Genomic DNA, 24,349 nt, shown 5'->3' on the forward strand with positions numbered 1-24,349 from the left:
CAGTTTATTTCCTCTAGTTTATTTCGTATTTTTTAGCGGTAATTGATATGCAATTTAAGTTATGTAGTATTTTTGGTAATAAGCTGTTCCATTTAAGGTATAACCTACTCACACAGAATTTAGTATAAGCCCCCCCCCCCCCGCGCAATAATGCATATGATAGAGAAAATGAAAGTGTTCTACTATTTAGATAAAGCATTATAAAAGGCCTTTTTCTGGCCCTCTACTTGTCCATACCCCCCCCCCGACCCCCCATCACCACACACGGCAAATCCCTCAAACAGTATAGTACGAACACAAACATCCTCGACCCCAGTCTTCCATACAATATAGCTCCCATCCCCTTCTCCCCTTCTCCCTTTATTTTCCCTTCTCTTCTCTCCCCTCCTCTCATCCTCTCCCTTCCTCTCCACTCCCCTCCCCTCCGCTTCTCTCCTCTCCTCTCCCCTCTCCTCCCATCATCTTCCCCCTCCCCCTCTCCCCTTCCCTCTCTACTCTCCTCAACTCGCCTCAACTCCTCTCAACTCCTCTCCTCTCCCCTCCCCTCCTCTTATCCCCTCCCCTCCCCTCCCCTCCTCTCCTCTCCCTTCCTCTTCTCCGCCCCCTTCCCCTGTCCCCCCTCCTCTCTTCTCCTCCCCTCCCCTCCCCTCGCTCCTCTACCCACCTATCCTCCCCTCCCCTCCTTTTTTCTCCTCCCATCCCCTCCCCTCCTCCCCTCCTCTGCTCTCTTCTCCTCTTTCCACCTCTCCCTATCTCTCCTCTCCCTTCCTCTTCTCCGCTCCCTTCCCCTGTCCCCCCTCCTCTCTTCTCCTCCCCTCCCCTCCCCTCGCTCCTCTACCCACCTATCCTCCCCTCCCCTCCTTTTTTCTCCTCCCATCCCCTCCCCTCCTCCCCTCCTCTGCTCTCTTCTCCTCTTTCCACCTCTCCCTATCTCTCCACTCCTCTCCCCACCTCTTCCCTCCTCTCTTCCCCTCCTCTACTCTTCCCTCCTTTCCCCACTCCTCATCTCCTCTCCCTACCTTTCCCCACCTCTCATCTCCTCTCCCTACCTCTCCCCTCCTCTCCCCTTTTCTCTTCCCCTCTTCTTCCCACCTCTCCTCTCCTGTCTCTCCTCTCCTGCCCTCCCCTCCCTTCATCTCCCCACCTCTCATCTCCTCTTCTCGCCTCCCGTCTCCTCGCCTCCCCTCCTAACATCTCCCCACCTCTGCCCACCTCTCCTTTCCTCTCCTCGCCTACAGTCTCCTTGCCTCTCCTCGCCTCCCCTCCTAACATCTCCTCTCCTCTCCCCACCTCTCCCCTTCTCTCCGAATCCCCTCCTTTCAGTACCAATGCATTGTCGGCAAATGACAATTATAATTATATTATAATTGCATATATATTGTATGGGTAGTTTGGAATGCTCGTGTACAAAGATCATAATTAACTATGGCTATTTTGAATTTTGAATTTTGCGTGCTCAATGTTTAATATTAATTATTGCAATAACTTATATGTCTAATTTTAATAGAAATAGTGGGATCATTGATAAATAACTGAATTTTGAAATATAAAGGACACATATACTTTGTTCGGAGCGCTTTGATCTGGTGTCAAATTGGGTAAAAACTGCAAAACAATTTTTATTCGTTTTAGCATTGCTTACATTTCCTGTCATTGATGGAATCCATGGATTAATACATAATCATATAAAATAAACAATCATTAACATGTTAGCATATAGTTTGAAAATAGATTGAAAAAAAAATAATTTTCAAAATATCTATTTTACAATTTCTTATCAAATGGCAATAAACGCGCAATAATAATTAGAACCAAAATGGCGCTGAACTTATGGTGATCAGGGTACGCTGTATCCATTTAATAGTAAAGTTAACTTGTGCATTGAATAATATTATTTTATTTATTACGAAACGGATATTTACCTAAAAGTGAAGAACCATTATCAACATCATGCTACCGTATTCACTGACTTTGGTATTCTAAGGTATATACAATATTAAATCATACAATCAACAGAGCAGCATCACCAGCAACAGCAGCAACGATACAAAATATCTATATAGCAATTTTAATGACAATAACCCGGTAATGGTGAGAAGGGCTGTACAAAAAAGGTAAATGCAATTGTTCACGGTTTGGAAGAATTCAGATCCAACAAGAACGAGGCATTGTTTTTAAAGGCAAGCAAAATGTTAGTCGACTGGTTAATTATCCTCTTATACATACTTTCACAGACTCCATATGGAGGACTACCATGACGGCCGACCGGTCCGCCTCTCATCGGTCCAGGGTTTGTACGGCCTTTACGACATCTTCCGGGGACTTACGGGGTAGCGCCCGCGACAACAGTTCCACCGGAAACAGACTGAAGCTTGTCTGACGAGATTTGTTAGGATATTGTTTTCATACTTAAAACAGGAGTATACTGTCGACAAATAATTGATGCAAACGATACTTGTACCAAGGTTGAGAGTTTTTTCTTTGTATTTGTCTACCAACTTACCAACTTACGTACTAGATACATACGCAAAATAATATCAAATCCAGCATACTCCGAGTCTATTTCTAAAATCTGATATTGTTATAATAAAAGTGTTGCATGTTTTACATCGTTCATTCTTGTCCATACCGAATCGAATATTAAATACTGTAAAATCATGCCATCTATCAATATATGTCATTGGTATATTTCAGCATTACATCAAACTATTAAACTGCGAATGAAAGACAACATTTGAATATTTCAAAAACACACTAAAACCAAACAGATAATTAATAAAAATAATTTATACTGAATGTAATGGTCTTGTAATAACAACACTAAATATTGAAATTATTGCGACATAATTAATAAAAACATATCAAATATTTAAAAAAAAACATTAACCAAATGAAGCACAAAAATAAAACAATTTTTTAAAGAACAAACTCGTAATGAGCCACCGTATTTAAACGGTGAGTACCAGACCCAACCTCGCAATGAGCTACCGTATTTAAACGGTAAGTACCAGACCCAACCTCGCAATGAGCTACCGTAATTAAACGGTAAGTACCAGACCCAACCTCGTAAAGAGCTATCGTATTTAAACGGTGAGTACCAGACCCAGACGAAAACCTTTTTTTTTTGTCGACTTTGAGCCAATTATGGCCCATTCTTGAGAATGCTTTAAACCAATTTTCCCTAGTAACCTATATGGGGAGGTAGGTGGGCGTGTCATATTCAGCACTACTTGTTGATGCTTCTCCTACTTTACGAGTGCGTACCAGTCGTAGGATATTCCTACAATTATACAGGGCTACTTTTGGATTGCTTTGAATAATAAAATGAAATTTTCCAGACTGGTGACCTATATGGCATGGTAGGCGGGCGTATCCACTAGTGAGAACACGACTTTGAATTCTGCCACAACTTCTGTTAACAAAGTTATCATAGTGGTGTATGCATTCCAATGTTTATATTGTTCATAAAATACCACGGCATTATTTTTTGCTTTATTATATGTAGTTTTCGGAATAAAAATAAGAAGAGTTTATTTTATAATTCATATAATATTATATTTTGATTGCTTTTGATCGATATTAGAAACAATAAAGCAAACATATATTAGAAAAACATAAATTGCAAGAATGAGCTGGCCATGATATCGTCAGAAATTTCAGCGAACGCCATCAAGTAAAATCGATTAATATACCATACAGTCATTTATGTGTAGTACAACATCATAAAATCAAACCCTGAATGCATGAACGGTCTGATGCGTTTCTGCAATAATACAACTTCCTACGATTGGTACATGTAATTAAAAAGAGGATGTAAATATATGAGAGGTTTGTTTTGGTCTGCAACCACAGATCCTCTTAACACTTGAACAACAACGAAAAACATTAAAAACATTGTTATTGAAGTAAACCTTTCTAAGATGATTTACCTAACGATATGTGCGCTGTTTTGACTTTCAAATGAAAAGGCAAAAGCTATTAAATGCAGTCTGTTTAAGTTAATAAGATTAAACATCAACTATCGTGCAGATACATTACAACGCTTAGAACTTTGAACAAACGCAAGTTATTGAACGTTATGCTTGACAACATTGTACAAAACACAACAAACTAGGCCACAACCCTTGTTATTGAACGTTGTGCTTGACAAAATATAACTAAGAGTTTATTTTTTTTAAGGCTGAACAACAATAGTGAAAAATAAATCGATTAGCAGTTACTTTCTATAGTTCAATAAAAAGAGGAAACTACTAGGACAACTCAAAGTAAAACTCAAGTAGTTAAACATTTAAGGCGAAAACTATGTTTAAAGGCACAACATTAGTGTACGCAGTACTTTGAAATAGAGTATACCCTTATTCTTGTTGTTCAATTTACACCAGTGTTTGTATTTGGTTCATATGAAAGCCCATATTTTAAATACGATGTTTATAGAATTACATATATATATATGTACATGCGTTGCGTTTATAAGTCGCCTGTATAAAACGTAGTCTCTTGTCTGCATTGGAGATATCGAATCGTGATTCATCAATAAATATCACGATACCCCATCGACAAGCACGATTGTCGACCGCCCACTGACGTCAAACTTGACGGTGACGCCATGTGAGAATCACGTCACGATAGTTCTCCTTCAGCGTATGCCCCTCTATAGAAGCCGATTTCTCGCTGTATAGTGGTTGATAACCCTTCCTCTACAGCCTCCAATAAGGTTTGGCGTTGAACGCGCTGTAACAAAACGATCGCGGAGATGACGTGTACGTATGATATTGTTCTGACGTGCTGACGTCATGCGTGGCGCACCTGATCTTGGCCTGTCAAGTCAAGTCAATATTCAAGTCAAGAGTTGATTTTGTAAATAAAGGCTCTGGCCTAAAATGCATTTCAAAATAGTAAACATCATACGTAGTACAATAAGTTGTGTCATAGTACATTTACACATGAGATGAAAAAATGTTCAAAAAGTATAATTATCCTCATTCCTTGATACAATTCATTAGATGAAATATGTACATCATTCCTCACTAGAAATACTAGAGTCAATAGCTTTAATGGGTTTACTCTTCTTTAGAACTTTCCAAAACGAACTGGGATTATCACTACTATTTACTAACGCCAATCTATTCCAATGTTGATACTCGTATAGTTTTCTGTCACAACAATTCTTAAAACATTTCGCCTGTCTTTATAAAACCGGAGATCAGATGCTAATTTAGTAACTCTGAATATACGTAGAGCAGCATATTTTATTGATTTTAATCGGTCACTCTCATCGTCCCACCATGCGGGCTGAGAAGAAACATATCGAAACTTCTGCAACATGCAGCTGCCCGCTTCCTGATATAAGGAAGTATTACAATCTACAGCAGAGTTTACATTCGTGCCTATGGATCCAATCAGTAATTAATACTGATTTTCTAACAAGTCTCTAAATTTCAATAAAAAATCACCCTTTACAGAACTGCGCCAACGGAACTTCTTAATTGAGCCCTGCAAATTTACATAATTTTTCTGTTTATTATCATGTTAAATAATTGGAAACTCTAAAACACATGAAAAATGTCTGAACCATCTCTATCTAAGACCTTAAAATCTTTGTTATACTGAAATAACGAAGAAGACGCGATCATATAATCAACAACCCTAGCACCATCATTTGAAAAAATATGTACAATCGCAACCTTTATCACCAGGAAAGCGACCGTTTAAAAAATGAATATCAAAGATGCAACACAAATTAACGAGATATTTCTCATAGTAATTGCCTCGTAAAATATCATATTTATTACGATGATTATCAAATGTACAACCACCATAATCAGCCTTACACACTCCCTGTTTCATTTATCCGCTGTACTTAGCGTGAATTTTTCGAACTAGCCACGTAAAACGTCCAGCGACAGATTTGTGTGTACGTCAACACTATAGCATTGTCAAAATCCTAGCACGGTTTTCACTTCTTAATCTAGGCATCGTAAATTGATAAAGGAATCGCAACTTTTGTCCGAAAATCGTTTTGAAAATCATTTACTGGGTATACATGTGTCATTTGAGTGATCAAAAACTTCATAGTATAGTTGAATAAGTAGCACGTGCAAAACGTGCGCTGATCCACGCCTGACTCCAGTTATGTGTATTGGAGCATGAATTTGTTGTGTGCATGTACCAGAATCATGAAATAAATACCTCATTGACTCTAACTTCACAATTAAAAGAAACATCCTCTCCTAAACTTCTTCATCAATGTTGTGAAAACTTTACGGTAATGATCCTCCAGTCATTGTTTTATTTCAATTAACTTATTTGTATACATACTTGCAGTTACAATTCCACCTTAAAACTGTTTCTTACTAAAGTAGAAACCCGTTGGCTCGATATCCCAGTGACCGGCCAAAATACTTCGAGCCTCGCGAATATCGAGCCAAGCGGGAATGATTGCAAATAGTAAAACAAAAGCGGTTCTTAACATCCAGTTCGTGCCAACGAGAAAATCGAGCCAAGCGATATCGAGCCAACAAGATTCGACTGTATACGGTTGAAGAATATTTTTACTTAATTATGTTAATGATAGTTAAGCGTTGTCATGACGTCATATTTGTCTTTCGCTGAACGTAAAAAAATCGGCTTGATTCGCAAAGGAAATTCGCTTTTTTATTTTTTCTACGATACCAGGCCCCAATATCACGAAAATACTGAAGTCAAACTCATTCTCAACTCATTTAACCATATACATGTACTTAATTCCATTCGTATGATCTTCGATTCTTGTAGCTCATTATTTAACATTTTGAAAATCAGCGTAACTAAGCCAAATGCCGCGTATAATGTGATTTTTATTTTTTTTACTTGTTTTGAGTTCTGCAAATCAGAGATTACTTATGGTGATGATTACAAGATGGTTTTATTAGTAACATATTGTGATAAGCTGTGATTGACAGTACTTTTATGTTTTAGGTGCATTTGACAGTACATGCATGTATTGGGCTTGTTTCTGAACTTGACTTCACTCAAATTTTCAATGTGTTAAGCTGCTTTCTGAACTTGACTTCACTCAAATTTTCAATGTGTTAAGCTGCTTTCTGAACTTGACTTCACTCAAATTTTCAATGTGTTAAGTTGCTTTCTGAACTTGACTTCACTCAAATTTTCAATGGGTTAAGCTGCTTTCTGAACTTGACTTCACTCAAATTTTCAATGGGTTAAGTTGTTTTCTGAACTTGACTTCACTCAAATTTTCAATGTGTTAAGCTGCTTTCTGAACTTGACTTCACTCAAATTTTCAATGTGTTAAGCTGCTTTCTGAACTTGACTTCACTCAAATTTTCAATGTGTTAAGCTGCTTTCTGAACTTGACTTCACTCAAATTTTCAATGGGTTAAGTTGCTTTCTGAACTTGACTTCACTCAAATTTTCAATGGGTTAAGCTGCTTTCTGAACTTGACTTCACTCAAAATTTCAATGTGTTAAGCTGCTTTCTGAACTTGACTTCACTCAAATTTTCAATGTGTTAAGCTGCTTTCTGAACTTGACTTCACTCAAATTTTCAATGTGTTAAGTTGCTTTCTGAACTTGACTTCACTCAAATTTTCAATGTGTTAAGCTGCTTTCTGAACTTGACTTCACTCAAATTTTCAATGTGTTAAGTTGCTTTCTGAACTTGACTTCACTGAAATTTTCAATGGGTTAAGCTGCTTTCTGAACTTGACTTCACTCAAATTTTCAATGGGTTAAGTTGTTTTCTGAACTTGACTTCACTCAAATTTTCAATGTGTTAAGCTGCTTTCTGAACTTGACTTCACTCAAATTTTCAATGGGTTAAGCTGCTTTCTGAACTTGACTTCACTCAAATTTTCAATGAGAATCTGTTCTTGATAGGTTTAAGCCTTTACATTTTCAATAGCTCATAAAAATGTACAATTTCAACATGACATCATATCTTATACTGTTTCAAGTGTGCAAAACAATTTTAAAAACTTAGTCTAAATTAAGTTATATATCTTGTCTTGAAAGAACAAACACCAAGCAGCTTTTGGCAGAATTTTGTAAATCCAAGCCTGAGGTCATTCCATGTTTAATGCTTGTCGGCACAGGGGGTATTTTCTGTCATATTTAAATAAATATTAACAAAACAGCTTCAATATGAATATTATCATCATTTTGTGGACATATAAAATTGAATGGATGTTTTTCTGTGATGTTTAAGCCTTAAAACGTGAACAAGCCTTTAACTACTCAAACATTTTATAAGGTGCTCTTGCAATAATGTGTGTGACTAATTGTATGTGTTTATTTTTACTATTTATCAAACAAAATATACATAAATAACATGTTTGAAATATTTTATTTGTTCATATTTTAAACAGTTTGCGCAGGTCATGAATGCATTGTTCCATACAAAACATATTGCCTTGCAATTTCTCAATTTAAAAATGCGTGTATTCATAGTTGAACAATTTAGTTAATAAATTATTGAATACAACTTGGAGAAAAAAAGTTGAATTTATCAGTTGGTACATATGTATACTTTTAAGTATGGTGTTTATGATGTGTATGAACAAACTATTTTACATGTACCTCAGTATTTCAAGACCATTTCGAATGAATAATTAAGGAGAAACAGGTCCTAATCAAAATGATATTTTAAGTACCTATCATGTGTTTCCGGTACACACACTTGCCCGAGGGTCGAATTTTTCGACCCGGACCTGAAAAACATGGTTGATATTTTTTCTTGCATATCTAAAATTATAAGCTTGTGGAAAAGTTGACGTAGAAAACGCACTTTTGTACAGTTCACCAAAAAGGGCGTGCGACGTTGTTTACTGACGTTGTAAAACGCAGTAATTTTAAATCACTAGTGACGTCAAATAGTTCCTCTAAAATGAGAGAAGTCTAGTGGAATAGCCTTACACCTTCAAACTAAAGCAAGTATGTGCCTTGCCTGAAGTTTCACCTCGCATCTCGCGAGATCCTGGTTTCCGATTTTCCCTTGCACTAATCTACCAGCTGGGAAGCAATATAAAATTATACGGAATGCTGTTATGGCCATCGCCTATGAATGTGTTAATCTGAAACACGATACTTGATAGTATGATGATGTAAACGAGAAATCACGAAACTACGATAATGAAAACGCGACAATACAATGATGAAAACGCGATAGTACGACAGCGATACTACGGCAGTTCGATGGTGATAATGCGACTATCGTTTTTCACCATCGTATTGTCGCATTTCACCAGCGCTTACATAATCGTAGTATCGTATTGTCGCGTTTTCAACGCCGTACTGTCGCGTTTTCATCATCGAACTGTCGCGTTTTCATCATCGTGATATCGCGGTTTCATCATCGTACTATCGCGCATTCATCATCGTACCGTCTCGTTTTCATCATCGTACTATCGTGTTTTCATAATCATATGTTGTGTTTTCATCATCGTACTGTCGTGTTGTCTACATCGTTCCGTCGCGTTTCATCATCGTTTTGTTGTGATCCATCATCGTACTAGCCTTCCGGTACACATGCGCATAGAATAATTTGCCCTCCATGTGACAAAATGTCGGTTTCAGGAGTCCTTGCATTATGTCTTCAACTGAGGATTTTATCACGTATTTGACATTGATCTGAAATACTGTTTATTTAAAAGATTTAACAACGATTTAAACAATAAAGATTGAATTATGAATTGTCTTTAACAATTTTTGTTCAATATAACAAACCAGTCAAAACAGTATCTCCGAACAGTTTTCAAAATGCAATACCTCTCAGTTCTCATCATCATCATCATCAGCAGCAGCAGCATCATCATCATCAGCAGCAGCAGCAGCAGCAACATCATCATCGATATCGTCACCATCATCAACGTCAGTCGTCGTCGTCGTCGTCGTGATGATTATCATCATCATGATCATGACCATCATCATCATCATCATCATCATTATCATCATCATCATCATCATCATCATCATTTACTGTTTGTTATTTTTACCATTTCTCTTGTACAAAGTATTGAATCGTTGTATATGAAACAAATCAATACACGTAACTCAAATCAACAAGCCACATCTTTCCGATATCATTTCAATATCATTATATATTCAAAACATATCTATACATCCTTTCTCAAAAATAAATGCATTGACAACCCTGAATAGAATTTGACGCTTAATTTCTCAAGGCATTTTTAGTTTTAACACATTGTTTGGAAGAAACAACATATTTGTGTTTGAGTCACGTCTTTGAAGATGACAGGCTTATTAGAATCGATATGTCTAGAAGTCATTAAATTGAAATCATTTAAAGCAAAGATGTTTTTCAATATCTGTCATACAGACAGATCGCAATTCAGTATGAATATAAGATAATAAGACTTAAAGGCCCAACCCTTGTTTTAAAGGGACTCACTCATGGACTGTAAAATGCACTTTTTTAATTACGAAATAAAATGTAGCAAATCGTAAGAAGTGTTAAAACAAAAATACCAAAAGCTCGAACCCTTCAGCCAATGGCGATTGAAAATTAATTACGGCTGTGGTGTTAGTTGATTGACATTATCTCGTGATGTCATCAATGTATCCTTAAGATGTTAACATATCCTCATCACTTTTTAACGTCCCGGTGGCCGTTAGGACTAAACGGATGTACTCTACTTTTTTCTTGACTTTACCGGCGTGGGTTCGAACCCCACTAAAGCCAAAATACTTTTTAATGCTATAATTGTATATTTTCTGCAATTTCGATATCATAGAGTCAAATAATGATAAAATAAGTGTTTCCTGATGCATTAACAATAAAAGTAATTTTTGGTAAAAAGACATGAGCGAGTCACTTTAAAGTGGCACTCAGTAAAACAGAATGTCCTAGCCAGAGCGTTAATAAAGCTAACAGAAATATACCTGAAGTACTTGAAACCAGTCTTATCTTACATGCAAATTGCTCAATTGACTATACATGTATAATATATAGGAAAAGTATTTATTGGTACCTGAAGTTGTCTGTTGGTAACCATACACAATACGGTGTACTTTAAGTATGTGCTGGCTGATTTCTAATTCGTTCAAAAAAAGTAACAATCGACAACATATCTTACATTAAGTTATGTACAGTTTGTATATTTGCTATTTTGTTTCAATTTAAATGGATGTTAACGCCATATTTTGCAATCTTTGAAGGGCCTAATAAAAAACATTTTAAGTTATTTTTGGTAAAAAATAATTCTGGACACAAAACCCTTTCAAGTGATATCAATATAATATGACGTCACCAGGCAACTGTAGTTCACATCTGCTTCGGTCGAATACCTTATTAAGGTTGTCTTATAAACCCGTTGGCTCGATAGCCCAGGGACCGACGAAATAATTCGAGTCTCGCAAATATCGAGCCAAGTGTGTATCCTTACATATTTTTAGTAAAAGATAAGCGGTTCACAACGTTCAGTTCCAGCTAGCGAGGAAATCGAGCCAAGCGATATCGAGCCAATGGGTTTCGACTGGATGATTTATAAAATATATATACCAAGAAGAGCGAGTTTGGCCCTTTAAACATAATGTAGATTACAGGACACGTTTCACTGGTGAATCCAAGGGCGGCGCCCCCGGAAGACCCCCCCCCCCCAAATTAAATCGCAAAAGTTTACTTTTTATTTAAATGTATGAGAAAAATAAAAATTGTAAAAAGTTTCTTGGGGGATTGTCGCCCCCCCCCCCTTTCAACACTTTAAACCAAATTCATTTGGTTCTGAGGGAGGGGCACAATTCAAACGGTTACGCCCCCTAAGTTACGACACTTGTACGCGCTCCTGCATTTTACTTCGACAAATTTCTGACGCTTCTAATAACTCAAAAATATCCGCAGGCTCTAATGAGTTTTATAACACCAAAAAATGGAAATAATGACAAGGTTTGACATTTTTGTACCTGCGATTCAGAGGTTAGTGGAGACCGCATTGACACTGTATAATTGTTATATTTTATACTTTCATTTTACAAACAACATGTCGAGCAATTTAATTCCTATATTTAGATATTGTATATACGACCTTGCATACTTTGTATGTTTCTTTCAGTAATAAAATATGTTAAACCATATGTCGAGCGTGATTAAATGCCTTTTACACTAGTGTTGACTTGAATTAAACTATTTACGTATTACATACAAATGTAAACGACTTACCTGGTATGCACATCCGCGCCAAACACTAAGATTGCTTTTGTTATTTTTGCTGCTATTATTACACAGTGATTTGATGGGAATGAACTCCTGCTTTGGTGTCATTTGACCTGTACACAATTAAATGGCATTTAACCTAAAATATTTTTTTTCTTCATATTTATCAAAGGGGTCGCTCCTACCAACTATCAAGCATAAAATAACTATGAATTACTGCAGTTTAACAATGTTAGAAAATCTCGAAATCCTATTAAGGCATTTCGAGATTTTCTGACATTGTTAAACTGCAGTAATAGCACTGTCACACAGGACACTCATTTTACGTCCGTCCCGGGAGACGATTAGTATTTTATTTTTAGTGGCGCGGCGGGGATACGAACCTGCGACCCATGGATTGACAGTCAAGTGTGTTACAGTAGACCACGGATCCGCCACAGTTGCAATTTTTATTAACGAAGTATCCTTTAAGTAGTCCAATGAATGGTTAAATGACATTCAGGGTCTTTTTATTCTTTAGAACTAATGAAAAATGTTCGCACTTTAATGTGTCTCTCAAGTTATAGGGGCATACAATTAAACATGCTTCCAGGGGCGTAGCTAGCCCTCTATTAATGTGGATTCATAATTATGCTATGGGATTCCGGGGGCATGACCCCTCGAAAACAGGGGAAAAAATGGTCCAATCTGGTGCATTTTTGGCGTTCTGAGGTGCTTTATTTAGCACTGGAAAATGGACAGTTAATAATGGACAGGATTATGGAGTCAAGTACGCATACTGCAACTTTGGCTGATTTTTGTCAGAATCATGTGGATTTAGCCCCATACTCGCGTATAAGGCAGCTTCGCGCCTGGTTTCAGGTACGCCTATTATAGGTGAACGAGTGCTTCATGCCATCTTTGCTTATTTATTATATTTTATTTCTATTTTTTCAGACCGCGCATGTGCGATGCCGAAGCACCGATACATGATGCATTTTTACTTCAGCAGACAACCCGTGCACGTGAACGATTCGCTCGTTCGTGAACTCACAAACTGGTTCCGGTACGGATGAGCCTGATCAACACTACCTTGCGTGTGACGTCAATCTTGTGACGTCACAAGACCGAAAGCTCATGGTGCACTTTTAACCGTTAATTTTTGGCCAAAAAAATAATATATAAATATACATATGGATGTATGGAAGCCGTATCCTGGCATGCTCGGGACAAAAGAACGGACTCCATACATACAACGTGCACACGATGGATATACGGACCCCATACACGTAGCATGTACGGAAGGGATCAAGGGACCCCTTGTATGCAACGTGTAAGCTATGGGAATACGGACCCCGTGCATGCAACGTGTAAGCTATGGAAAGACGGACCCCGTGCATGCAACGTGTACGCTAAGGAAAGACGGGCCCCGTGCATGCAACGTGTAAACTATGGAAATACGGACCCCGTGGATGCAACGTGTAAGCTATGGAAACGGACCCCATGCATGCAACTTGTAAGCTAGGGAAATACGGACCCCGTGCATGCAACGTGTAAGCTATGGAAATACGGACCCCGTGCATGCAACGTGTAAGCTATGGAAATACGGACCCCGTGCATGCAACGTGTAAGCTATGGAAATACGGACCCAGTGCATGCAACGTGTAAGCTATGGAAATACGGACCCCGTGCATGCAACGTGTAAGCTAAGGAAAGACGGACCCCTTGCATGCAACGTTTTAGCTATTGAAAGACGGACCCCATGCACGCAACGTGTAAGCTACGGATAGACGGACCCTGTGCATGCAACGTGTAAGCAATGAAAAGACGGACCCCGTGCATGCTCCGTGTAAGCTATGGAAATACGGACCCCGTGCATGCAACGTGTAAGCTATGGAAAGACGGACCCCGTGCATGCAATGTGTAAGCTATGGAAATACGGACCCCGTGCATGCTACGTGTAAGCTATGGAAAGACGGACCCCGTGCATGCAACGTGTAAGCTATGGAAATACGGACCCCGTGCATGCAACGTGTAAGCTATGGAAAGACGGACCCCGTGCATGCAACGTGTAAGCTATGGAAATACAGACCCCGTGCATGCAACGTGTAAGCTATGGAAATACGGACCCCGTGCATGCAACGTGTAAGCTATGGAAATACGGACCCCGTGCATGCAACGTGTAAGCTTTGGAAATACGGACCCCGTGCATGCAACGTGAAAGCTATGGAAATACGGACCCTGTAACGTGTACGGGGAGGATATACGGATATAAAACAGACTCCGAACACGTTGGTGCAATATTATTATTTTATAAATGCAGTATTATGTTTAATTCATTTGATAATAATTACTAAAACAAACAATAAACATAATTTGTGTAAAGACGTTTTTGCACGTTTTAATGGCCACGTAGCTATTAATTAAAAATATTTTATTAAAGGTATTTTTTATTTAAAACGTATCGCGTTATGTTTGTTAATGTTTTGATCATACTGTCTAATGAGTTCAACATAATTCTGCATTTAATATAAAAACAAAATGTTTTTTGAATCAATCTTTATTGTGTGCCTTTAATTGAAAACAAATCCAACTATAATCATGGTATATGTTGTTATTGTTTTTACTTTAAAGAAACTCTGCATAATTAATGCACCTACGTTCATCTAGGTTTCCAGTGAAAATAGTTAACATATAACTGGCTCTCTTGTAGTTGTAGTAAAAGTATTGAAGCTTTTTAAAGGCACATGGCAAAACGGGCCGTATAATATATTTTATTTTAACATTAAATAAAGAATAAATCTAAATATATATATATATACGAGTATACATACACACTAACAACATATTGAATATAAGGGAATAACATTATACAATAAAAAGTCATTAAGTTGAATAACATGTGCACGATAAACATTATAACTATGTAGCTAAAAGCAAATAAAATACGTCAAATATAAAGGTATATGTACGTTTAAGCAAATATGATTCTTGTATTATATACATGTACATTTTCCATCCGTACTTATATTTACGAGAAAGGTTAAAGTAAAAATCAATCAGTTATAATAATTGTATTTTTTGCCACTTGTAATTGGATCTATTATTTATTGTACATTGATGACGAGGAGCGTGCCTTTCAGTCCGCCGACAACCAGAGAGGAAGAGCGGCTGCTGAAGAACAAAGCTTTAGGTCTGTACACTCCGTCTTGTTTCCTTGCCAGTGTGGCCAACTTCGTCTTTCCGTCCTTGCCAACCTGCAGCACTGTGTCGGAGTCAAAGCAGCAGACGAACACGTGTCCAGCAGTTGTCGCGTGTACTCCCCAAGGTCCACTCCAGTCAGGATCAGTGAATGTGGCCAGCTTGTTGCCGAGGTTGTCCAGGGTGATAAGTTGATTGTATGAGTAGTTTGTGATGTAGATAGTCTTCCCGTCGTTACTGATGGCAATTCTCACCACCGTGTCATAACCGGTCTTATCCTCGTACAGCTTCTTCACCTGCTTCCCCGTCATCGTATAGACGTACAGCGCGGTGAATGATGAAATGTAAAGGTTGTTCCCGTGATGAGCTGCGCCGTAACATTCATGGGAGAAACTTAACTTTCTCGTAGTCACAAGTTTCCCTTTTGTAATGTTAATGCAATGAAGTTCATGTCTATCATCATTGTTGTTAACACAAACGGCAACCTCATTTCCGCCAATGTGGCACACGTCATATGGATACTTGGGAACATCACAGTGGTCGACAACCCTGTACTCCTGGTCCAGGAGTTTCACTTTACTGTTGATGAAGTCTGTAATAACAATCTCTCCACCAGGCAGCTCACACATCCCTTCAATACTACATATCTCATAGATATCCCATGTATCTTTGTCTGAACTCATCTTCACGTTGTACTCCTTGTAACCTTCTGTAGCAAATACATGATCTCGCGGGAATAGCGATGTACATGGTTGTTTACAAAGAACATTCGATTCATTTAACTCTCCAAATGTCTTCATCGAAGACAAGTTATCTTCTATTCCATTATGTTTACGAAAAGTTAAATCGTATTTGACAACACTTGACATGTTTTGCAGAATTTCTTTTGCTTGTTTGATTTTTTCTTCACATTTTTTGAAACCAATATATAGGGGTGGTTCGCCTGATGAGTCTTTGCTTTGTATGTCATCTATGATGTTCTTTAATTCATCGTGCATCTGTGTGCAGGATTCCATATCTTTCTTAATGGACATTTCCTGATCAGCTACCAGACGGTCTAATTCTTGAACGGTTGTTTTCTCCATCTTGTCAAGCATGCCGTTGATCATTTTACGAATTGCTTTGATTTCATCAACAATGGCTGTTCGAGTCTTCCTCAATGAGGAACTATTTTTCTTTCGGTCGTTTTTCATATCTTCTATCTGCTTCCTAAGAACAGCAACCTGTTGAGGTAGTTGGCGAAACCCGGGATCTTTGCGGATGTCCCTTGCAACGTCTGGAATGTGCTGTATTGATGAACATAGTCTGCAATGAAAGAAGGAAAACTTGTTTTTCATGAAGACGCTTGTTTATAACATTTTTCTAAAATCACTTTAATTTAAATACTTATATTTCGTCGTCGTTTTCGTCGTCTTGCAAACAGACAGACAGAAAGACAGACAGACAGGCACAAACACAGACAGACAAACAGGCAGACCTACATAAACACATATATAAACACAGCAAAATAGACATACAGACAGACACGCAATCACATAGACAGACAGAAACACAGACAAACGGACACATATACAGACATACGCACAGGCAGGCAGACGGACAGACACACAGACAGTAAAAACCACAGGCAAACACAGACACACGGGCAGACAAAATACAGACAGACGGACAAACATACACACACAGAAACAGACAGACACGCACACAGACATACACATAGTTCGGCAGACAGACAGGCAGACATACAAACAGACACACTGATATACAGAAATAAAGACACACACAGACAAACAGACCGACACAAAGACAGACCGACACAAAAACAGGTGGACACACAAATAGACATAAACACAGGCAGGCAGTCAGGTAGACAGTAAGAAATACCGACAGACAAACAGACATACAGACATACAGACAGATAGAAACACAGAAGGACACTCACTCACAGACAGTCATACACACAGTTAGGCAGGCAGGCAGACAGACACACAGTTAGGCAGGTAAGCGAGCAGACACAAAGATAAAAGATACACATATATAGAAATACACACAGACAAACACATACAGACAGGCAGACACACCTACAGACAAACAGACAGACACAGGCAAAGACACAAACAAACACACTCACACACACACAACCTCACACACACGCAAACACACACACACAGACACACTCACGCACGCGCATTAACACGCAAACGTGCTCGCACACACAAACACACACACACACTCAGGCAGACAGACAGAGGGAGACACACACACACACACACACACACACACACACACACACAAACACAGACAGACAGATAGACAGACAGAAAGACAGACGGACACATATACAGACATACGCACAGGCAAGCAGTCAGGCAGACAGACGAACAGACACACAGACAGAAACAAACTCAGACAAACACAAACACATAGTCAGACAGAAACATACACAGAAACAGACGGACACGCACACAGACATATACACAGTTAGGCAGGCAAACAGACAGACGGACATACAAACAGACACACTGAAATACAGAAAGAAAGACACAGAGGCAGACCGACGCAAAGATAGACGGGCATACAGAGAGACATAAACACAGGCAGGCAGGCAGACAGACAGAAATACTGACAGACATACAGACAGATAGACACACAGAAAGACACACACTAACAGACAGCCATACACACAGACAGGCAGAGAGACACACATTTAGGCAGGTAAGAGAGCAGACACAAAGATATACGATACACATATAGAAATACACACAGACAGGCACACAGACAGACCGACACATATATAGACAGACGCACAGACAGACGGACGCACAGACAGACATACACACAGGCAGTAAAGCAGGCAGGCAGGCAGGCAGGCAGGCACCGCGCACACACAAATACTCACATACACATAGAAAGAAACAGACAATCACAGATACACGGACAGACAGAATCACAGTAAAACGTACAAACAGATAGACATAAACACAGGCAGGCAGACAGGCAGGAAGGAAGAGAGATTGAAATAAAAACAGACACCGTGATATACAGAAAGAAAGACAAACACACAAACACAGACAAACATACACACAGACAGACCGACACAAAGGCAGACGGACACACAGATAGACATAAACACAGGCAGCCAGGCAGACAGACAGACATACTGACAGACAAACAAAACAGGCAAACACACATACAGAAAGACACACAGACAGACACTCACCCACTTACGCACAGACAGACATACACACAGTTAGGCAGGCAGGCAGACAGACACACAGATACACATATATAAAGACACACAGACAAACACAGGCATACACACAGACAGACAGACACATAGACAGACAGACACACAGACAGACGGACACACAGACAGACATACACACAGGCATGCAGGCAGGCAGACAGTCACGCACACGCACGCACGCACGCACACACACACACACACACACACACACACAAAGAAACACAGACAAACATTAACTCAGGCAGGGTGGCAGGCAGACATACTTTCAGACAGACAAGCACACAAAAAGAAAGTCACACATGCCAAGAAATACCACTTTTCATTTCTAAACAAGAGTTAACTTCATGCTACACATTAACCCCTAATTGACCGAGAATCTTAGGTCAAATTCTCATGATATCATGTTTTGGGAATTGCTGTTGTTTGGGTCAGATTTGGTAGAATGTATTAAATTTGGCAATAAAAACATGAAGAAATATTCAGTGTTTTACATAATTATTGACAAGTTAAACTTATTACAAACTTATATATATATATAATTTGTTGTTTTATAATGAGTAACATGAACTGCTAACAACTGTTTTATTTGGAATGTAAATGTTACCTATATTGCAATATTATACCTTACATAAATGTGTCTCTTCTTTGTGTATATAAAGTTGATCGGTCCTTATAACAATGTATTTTAATAAAAAAACTAGTTTTTATGACGTCAGCGGTCCATATCATGTTTTTGGCCGATCTGGACCTCGCCAAAAAAATAATATGGACCGCTGACGTCATACAATATGGACCGCTGACGTCATAAAACTGGTGAGTGCTGCTTGTAATTTTCTCAAGGGCATTTTTTCGCAAGTAAACATTATTAGATTTGTTCAATAAAACACAAAAAAGGTACTTTAAAAAATTTAAGTGGTAAAAGTGTTCGGTTTAATATAAGAAATAAAACACACCGCCTCGGTCCATAAACACCTTCTGGGGCTGACTGGCCGGTCCTTATAATGTCACATGACCCTCAGTGGAGTGTAATATTTCTTAATTATATATGAATCTTGTTGTTTCATAGGTCGAATTGTATTAAGGGGAATGCTTTACTAAGCGTATAGATATTGATTTTACAATGGCAGATTTATTGATTTCGCATTTTATGAAAAAACAAATACTCTTTTATTTATTCATTTTAAAAGCTTTGTTTTTCAGTTCAGTCGAACCCCGTTGGCTCGAACTCCTATGGACCGGCGAAAATACCTCGAGTCTCAGGAAATTCGAACCAAGCGGTAGTGTTTATCTCCAGTATAATGAAACAAGCCCATAACATCCAGTTCGGGCCAAGGAGGAATTCGAGCCAAACGAATTCGAGTCAACGGGTTCGACTGTATACGTAAACACAATGGAAAATTCAATCGAAACTTGTTGAAAATACATCATATGTGAAACTGAACCTTCGAATGTAACATTTACTTGAATTATGTTTACATCATTATGAACACATTCTGGGGCATTGCAAATTCATTTTCTTAAAAAAAGATTTGTTTTGCAAATGATTCAATCAAGAAAATTGCTTTGTTTTGTGTGCATCTTGCATTGTCTTCATACCGTGACCAATGTAAAAACTTACTCCCCCCATCCTCCCCTACACCTCCCCCAAACAAATCATAAAATGATTCCCCACGATCTTGTCTGTAAAAATGTATACCACCCCGAACAGAACCGACTATGTTCTATTGAAGTTTAAATAAATATATTAGGTCAACATGTTTGGTCATTTAAAACTGTGCTCTCAAATCTTAGTAATAATGCTGGTAATGCTGCGGCTTTTGCTGTTAATACTTCCACTACTGCTACTGCTACTGCCACTGTCACCGCCAGCACCACAATACCTCCTCCACCACCACCACAACCAGTACCACCACCGATAAAGTGATGTTGCATCCCCTGAAACAACTGTCGCTGCTGCTGATACTGTTGTTGTTGTTGTTGTTGTTGTTGCCCCTTCAACAGCACCAGCTACTTCTACAACTACAAACTATCCAATACCTAATACTACTGATGCTAATCTCGCGATAATTAACTATATGCAGTTGTGGACGAAGGGACTACGTTTTTGTCTCAATGCAAGACCCTTCATTTATGTATTTATAATGATGAAGGTTCGAAGAAAAAAAAACATTATTTCCGCAGATTTTTACATTCAAAGAAAAACGACTCCCCGAATCATTTTTCTTCGTGTACAGGAGTCAAAATATAAGTTTAAACATATTTATTTTATATATATATTATTTATTCATATACAACGATTGTGTAAAAAAAAATGTTATTTCAACATTTTATTATTTACTCTCGTTGACACGATTTCACGCGAGAGTGGGGTCTTGTGTTGTGGTGGGAACCGGAGAACCCGGAGAAAACCCACATGTCCGGTTTCGTGACCACAAACCAAATTCACATGCGACCAAGCCGGGAATCAAGCCCGGGTCGCCTAGGTGAGAAGCGAGTGCGCTAACCACTGCGCTAACCGGACAACTAACCCGGTAGTCGATAAAGTTTTGCACCAGTCAATTGTAACCACGCCCCCCCCCCAAGGTCCGGCGAATAGCGGGGACCTTCGGTCCAGCCAACTACGGGTAAAATCCCCGCCCTGCGGGGATATACTGCTGGTAAAATCCCCGACAAATGCCCTCGACCCCAGGGACTCTAGGTAAGGGCTATCCCCGGCCCGGCCCGGACCGGGGGGGGGGGAGAGGGGTCGCGTGGTTACAACTGATTGGTGCAATTGGCTCGTAAAGAATTATGACTGGGTCGTGATTTGGGTTAAAATACATCCGTACGAAGGCCAAATCCTAATAGCCCCTTAAACAACAATACCGTAATCAAAGTGTTAAATTAATCGACACAATCAAAGCTAAAGGCGCTACTTGTATTAATACATTTCGATGTTGCGAGTTCAAGAAATATAATAAACAATTAGTTACACTTTTGTACTTGATGTTTTCAATCTTTAAACATAACTCAAGGGTGTGGTTTAGAGAGTTAAATACTTTTGCCCAGGAGATTATTAACACTATCAAAGATTTAATTCTTAGCTTAGTTATAGTTCAGAAAATCATGTCTATATTCAGTAAAAAAACTATTGTTGAACTATTTGTTAGTTTTGAAAAGTATCAAAATATACAAATTGAGATGAAGCGTTAAACCTAAGAAACATAGACTTTTCCAAAAACTGACCAAAATAAGAACTCCCATGCAATTAATGCTGGACATAATGGCCATTAAATTTCAATGATTTAGCTGTTGTTTGCAATTTACTAATACGATTTGACTGGGGAATCGCAAAACCACTGACTGGAATATTCTGTATACACACGGACAAACCCAGACAGACAGACACAAACACACACACGCACGCACGCACGCACGCACGCACGCACGCACGCACGCACACACACACACACACACACACACACACAAATACACACAGACAGACACACACACTGACAGACACGCTCACTGACAGACAGACACACAGACAGACACGCACGCACGCACGCACGCCCGCAGACACAAACGCACACACACACAGACAGACACACAAACAGACACACACATAGTCAAACACACACAGACAGACACACCCAGACACGCACGCACGCACTCACACACTAACACATACAGAAACACACACACACGCACGCACGCACGTGCGATACACACACAGACACACACAGACAGAAGGACACACAGTCAGACATACACACAGACAGACAGACATACATACAGACATATATTCATAAAGACACACAAACAGACAGAAAGACAGACCGAGAGACACACAGACAAACACACAGACAAATACACAGACAGACAAACAGACAGACCGAGACACAGACAGAGAGACACACAGACAAACACACAGACAAACACACCGGCAAAGAGACAGACAGAAAGACAGACGGACAGACGGCCATACAGACAGCCATATAGAATGCCATACAGACAGCGATACAGACAGACAGACAGACACAATGAAATATGGCATATTAAAAGTAAAAAAACACAATAAAGACAAGTAAAGACAAATAAAAGCATAGCATATGTTTAAAAAATACCAGATGATTAATATCTATATTGAAAGGTAAATGGTACATGTATAGGAATGTTGGGAGGCTAATAGCATAAATTACTGTATAGTCTAAGTCTTGGTATTTATAATAACATTTCATAGAAGAAAGGCTTGGTTTTAAAAAATAACTTAGATTTCTTGTTATGACGATGTTTTGCGAATTCATTCATTTAACGTCATACAGTTTGTATTCAGTATTCTATAAGTCGCAGAGAGTTTATATTCAGTATACCATAAGTCGCATACAGTATAAATTCAGTATACCATAAGTCGCATTGAGCTTATATTCAGTATACCATAAGTCGCATAGAGTTTAAATTCAGTATACCATAAGTCGCATAGAGTTTAAATTCAGTATACCATAAGTCGCATAGAGTTTAAATTCAGTATACCATAAGTCGCATAGAGTTTAAATTCAGTATACCATAAGTCGCATAGAGTTTATATTCAGTACCATAATCGCCAAACAACAGTGGCATTATGTGTAGTAAGGCTCATAACTCTTAGAATGTGTCGAGTTATGTCCCTTGACTATCTGAGAAATAATGAAGAGCATTAGAACCATTCGGAACTCCTCGGCCATTTTCCATCGAAAACAACCTCGGATGTATGTCGGTACATCAGTAGAGGTAGATCGTAAAAATTAATAATAGTAAAAATGAATCGTTGTGTTTAGCGTGTATTTTGAATCATTTAGTCTTTTTAATTGATTGTCAGTGTAGCGTATTATTGTAAAGACACTTAAGATTCCCAACAGTAAAGTCATTAAGTTTAACTGCTGAATTGAAAATGCTACGCGATCTACTTGCAAATTACTTTAATGTGAAGAATTCTGTCATTGTAATCATCCATATACATCCGAGATTGTTTTTGATGGTAAATGGCCGAGGAGTTCCGAATGCGTTGGAATTTAATTATTACGCATTATTATGTTATTTACAGTGTCATTTTATGTACGTGCACGACATATTCATCTAGTCAAACCGCACAGCTAGAAATTTTGCCCAAATCATCCGACATCGTGAGTTAATAGAGAGTACTTTTAATAAAGTGTTTCTCAATATTTCTCCATTTGAATAAAGGTCTCATAATATAGGATCTGACACGAATAACGAGTCTATATATGTATACAGGGGCGTATCCAGGATTCGACGTTAGGTGGGGCGCTACTTAGGGGCGTAACCCTTTTACTTTCCCATCTCCCTCAAAAGCGAAATCTATTTGGTTGGAAGTGCTGGGAAGGGGGGCAGGGAGTTGGGGGTCACATGATCCCCACAAAAGAAAAATAAATAAATAAAGAAATGACAATTTTAGTCCAAATGGTGCACTTTGGTGGTAATTTAGTAGTTCAACTATAATGAAATAAAAAGTAAACATGGAGGATTTCAGAGGGGGTGAGTTCGACACCCTCCCTCCCCGATCTGCAAGTGATATATAATGAACGAGTAAAAACAAATATGTTATAGTTATGCAACAGTCATTTGTAACCACGCCCCCCCCAGGTCCGGGGAATAGCGGGGACTTTGACTTTCGGTCCAGCCAAGCCCGGGCAAAGTTTCCGCCCTGCGGGGACAATCTGCTGGTAAACCCCCCGCCAAATGCCCCCGCACCCAAGGGACCATAGATAAGGCCA

The 24,349-nt window shown here is 38.8% G+C and overlaps 2 protein-coding genes across 2 annotated transcripts in view; both read right to left on the reverse strand.

Annotated features, from left to right (window-relative positions):
* Window positions 1-842: 842 nt before the first annotated feature.
* On the reverse strand, window positions 843-1,151 carry LOC128216253 (high mobility group nucleosome-binding domain-containing protein 5-like). The gene has a single exon (XM_052922823.1). The coding sequence runs from the start codon at window positions 1,149-1,151 to the stop codon at window positions 843-845; it is 309 nt and encodes a 102-aa protein (XP_052778783.1).
* A 13,439-nt stretch (window positions 1,152-14,590) lies between these two features.
* Window positions 14,591-24,349, reverse strand: part of LOC128217827 (uncharacterized) — a 10,510-nt gene continuing 751 nt past the window's right edge. The window contains exon 2 of the mRNA XM_052925230.1: window positions 14,591-16,654. Coding sequence (XP_052781190.1) covers window positions 15,256-16,654 — 1,399 coding nt within the window. The 3' untranslated portion in view covers window positions 14,591-15,255. The remainder of the gene's footprint in view (window positions 16,655-24,349) is intronic.

The sequence above is a fragment of the Mya arenaria genome, chromosome 14 (assembly GCF_026914265.1).
Source record: "Mya arenaria isolate MELC-2E11 chromosome 14, ASM2691426v1".
Lineage (NCBI taxonomy): Eukaryota > Metazoa > Mollusca > Bivalvia > Myida > Myidae > Mya > Mya arenaria.

Coding starts and splice junctions, on each gene's coding strand:
- LOC128216253 (XM_052922823.1), bottom strand. CDS start 1,151: ATGAGAGGTGGGGAGATGAAGGGAGGGGAGGGCAGGAGAGGAGAGACA.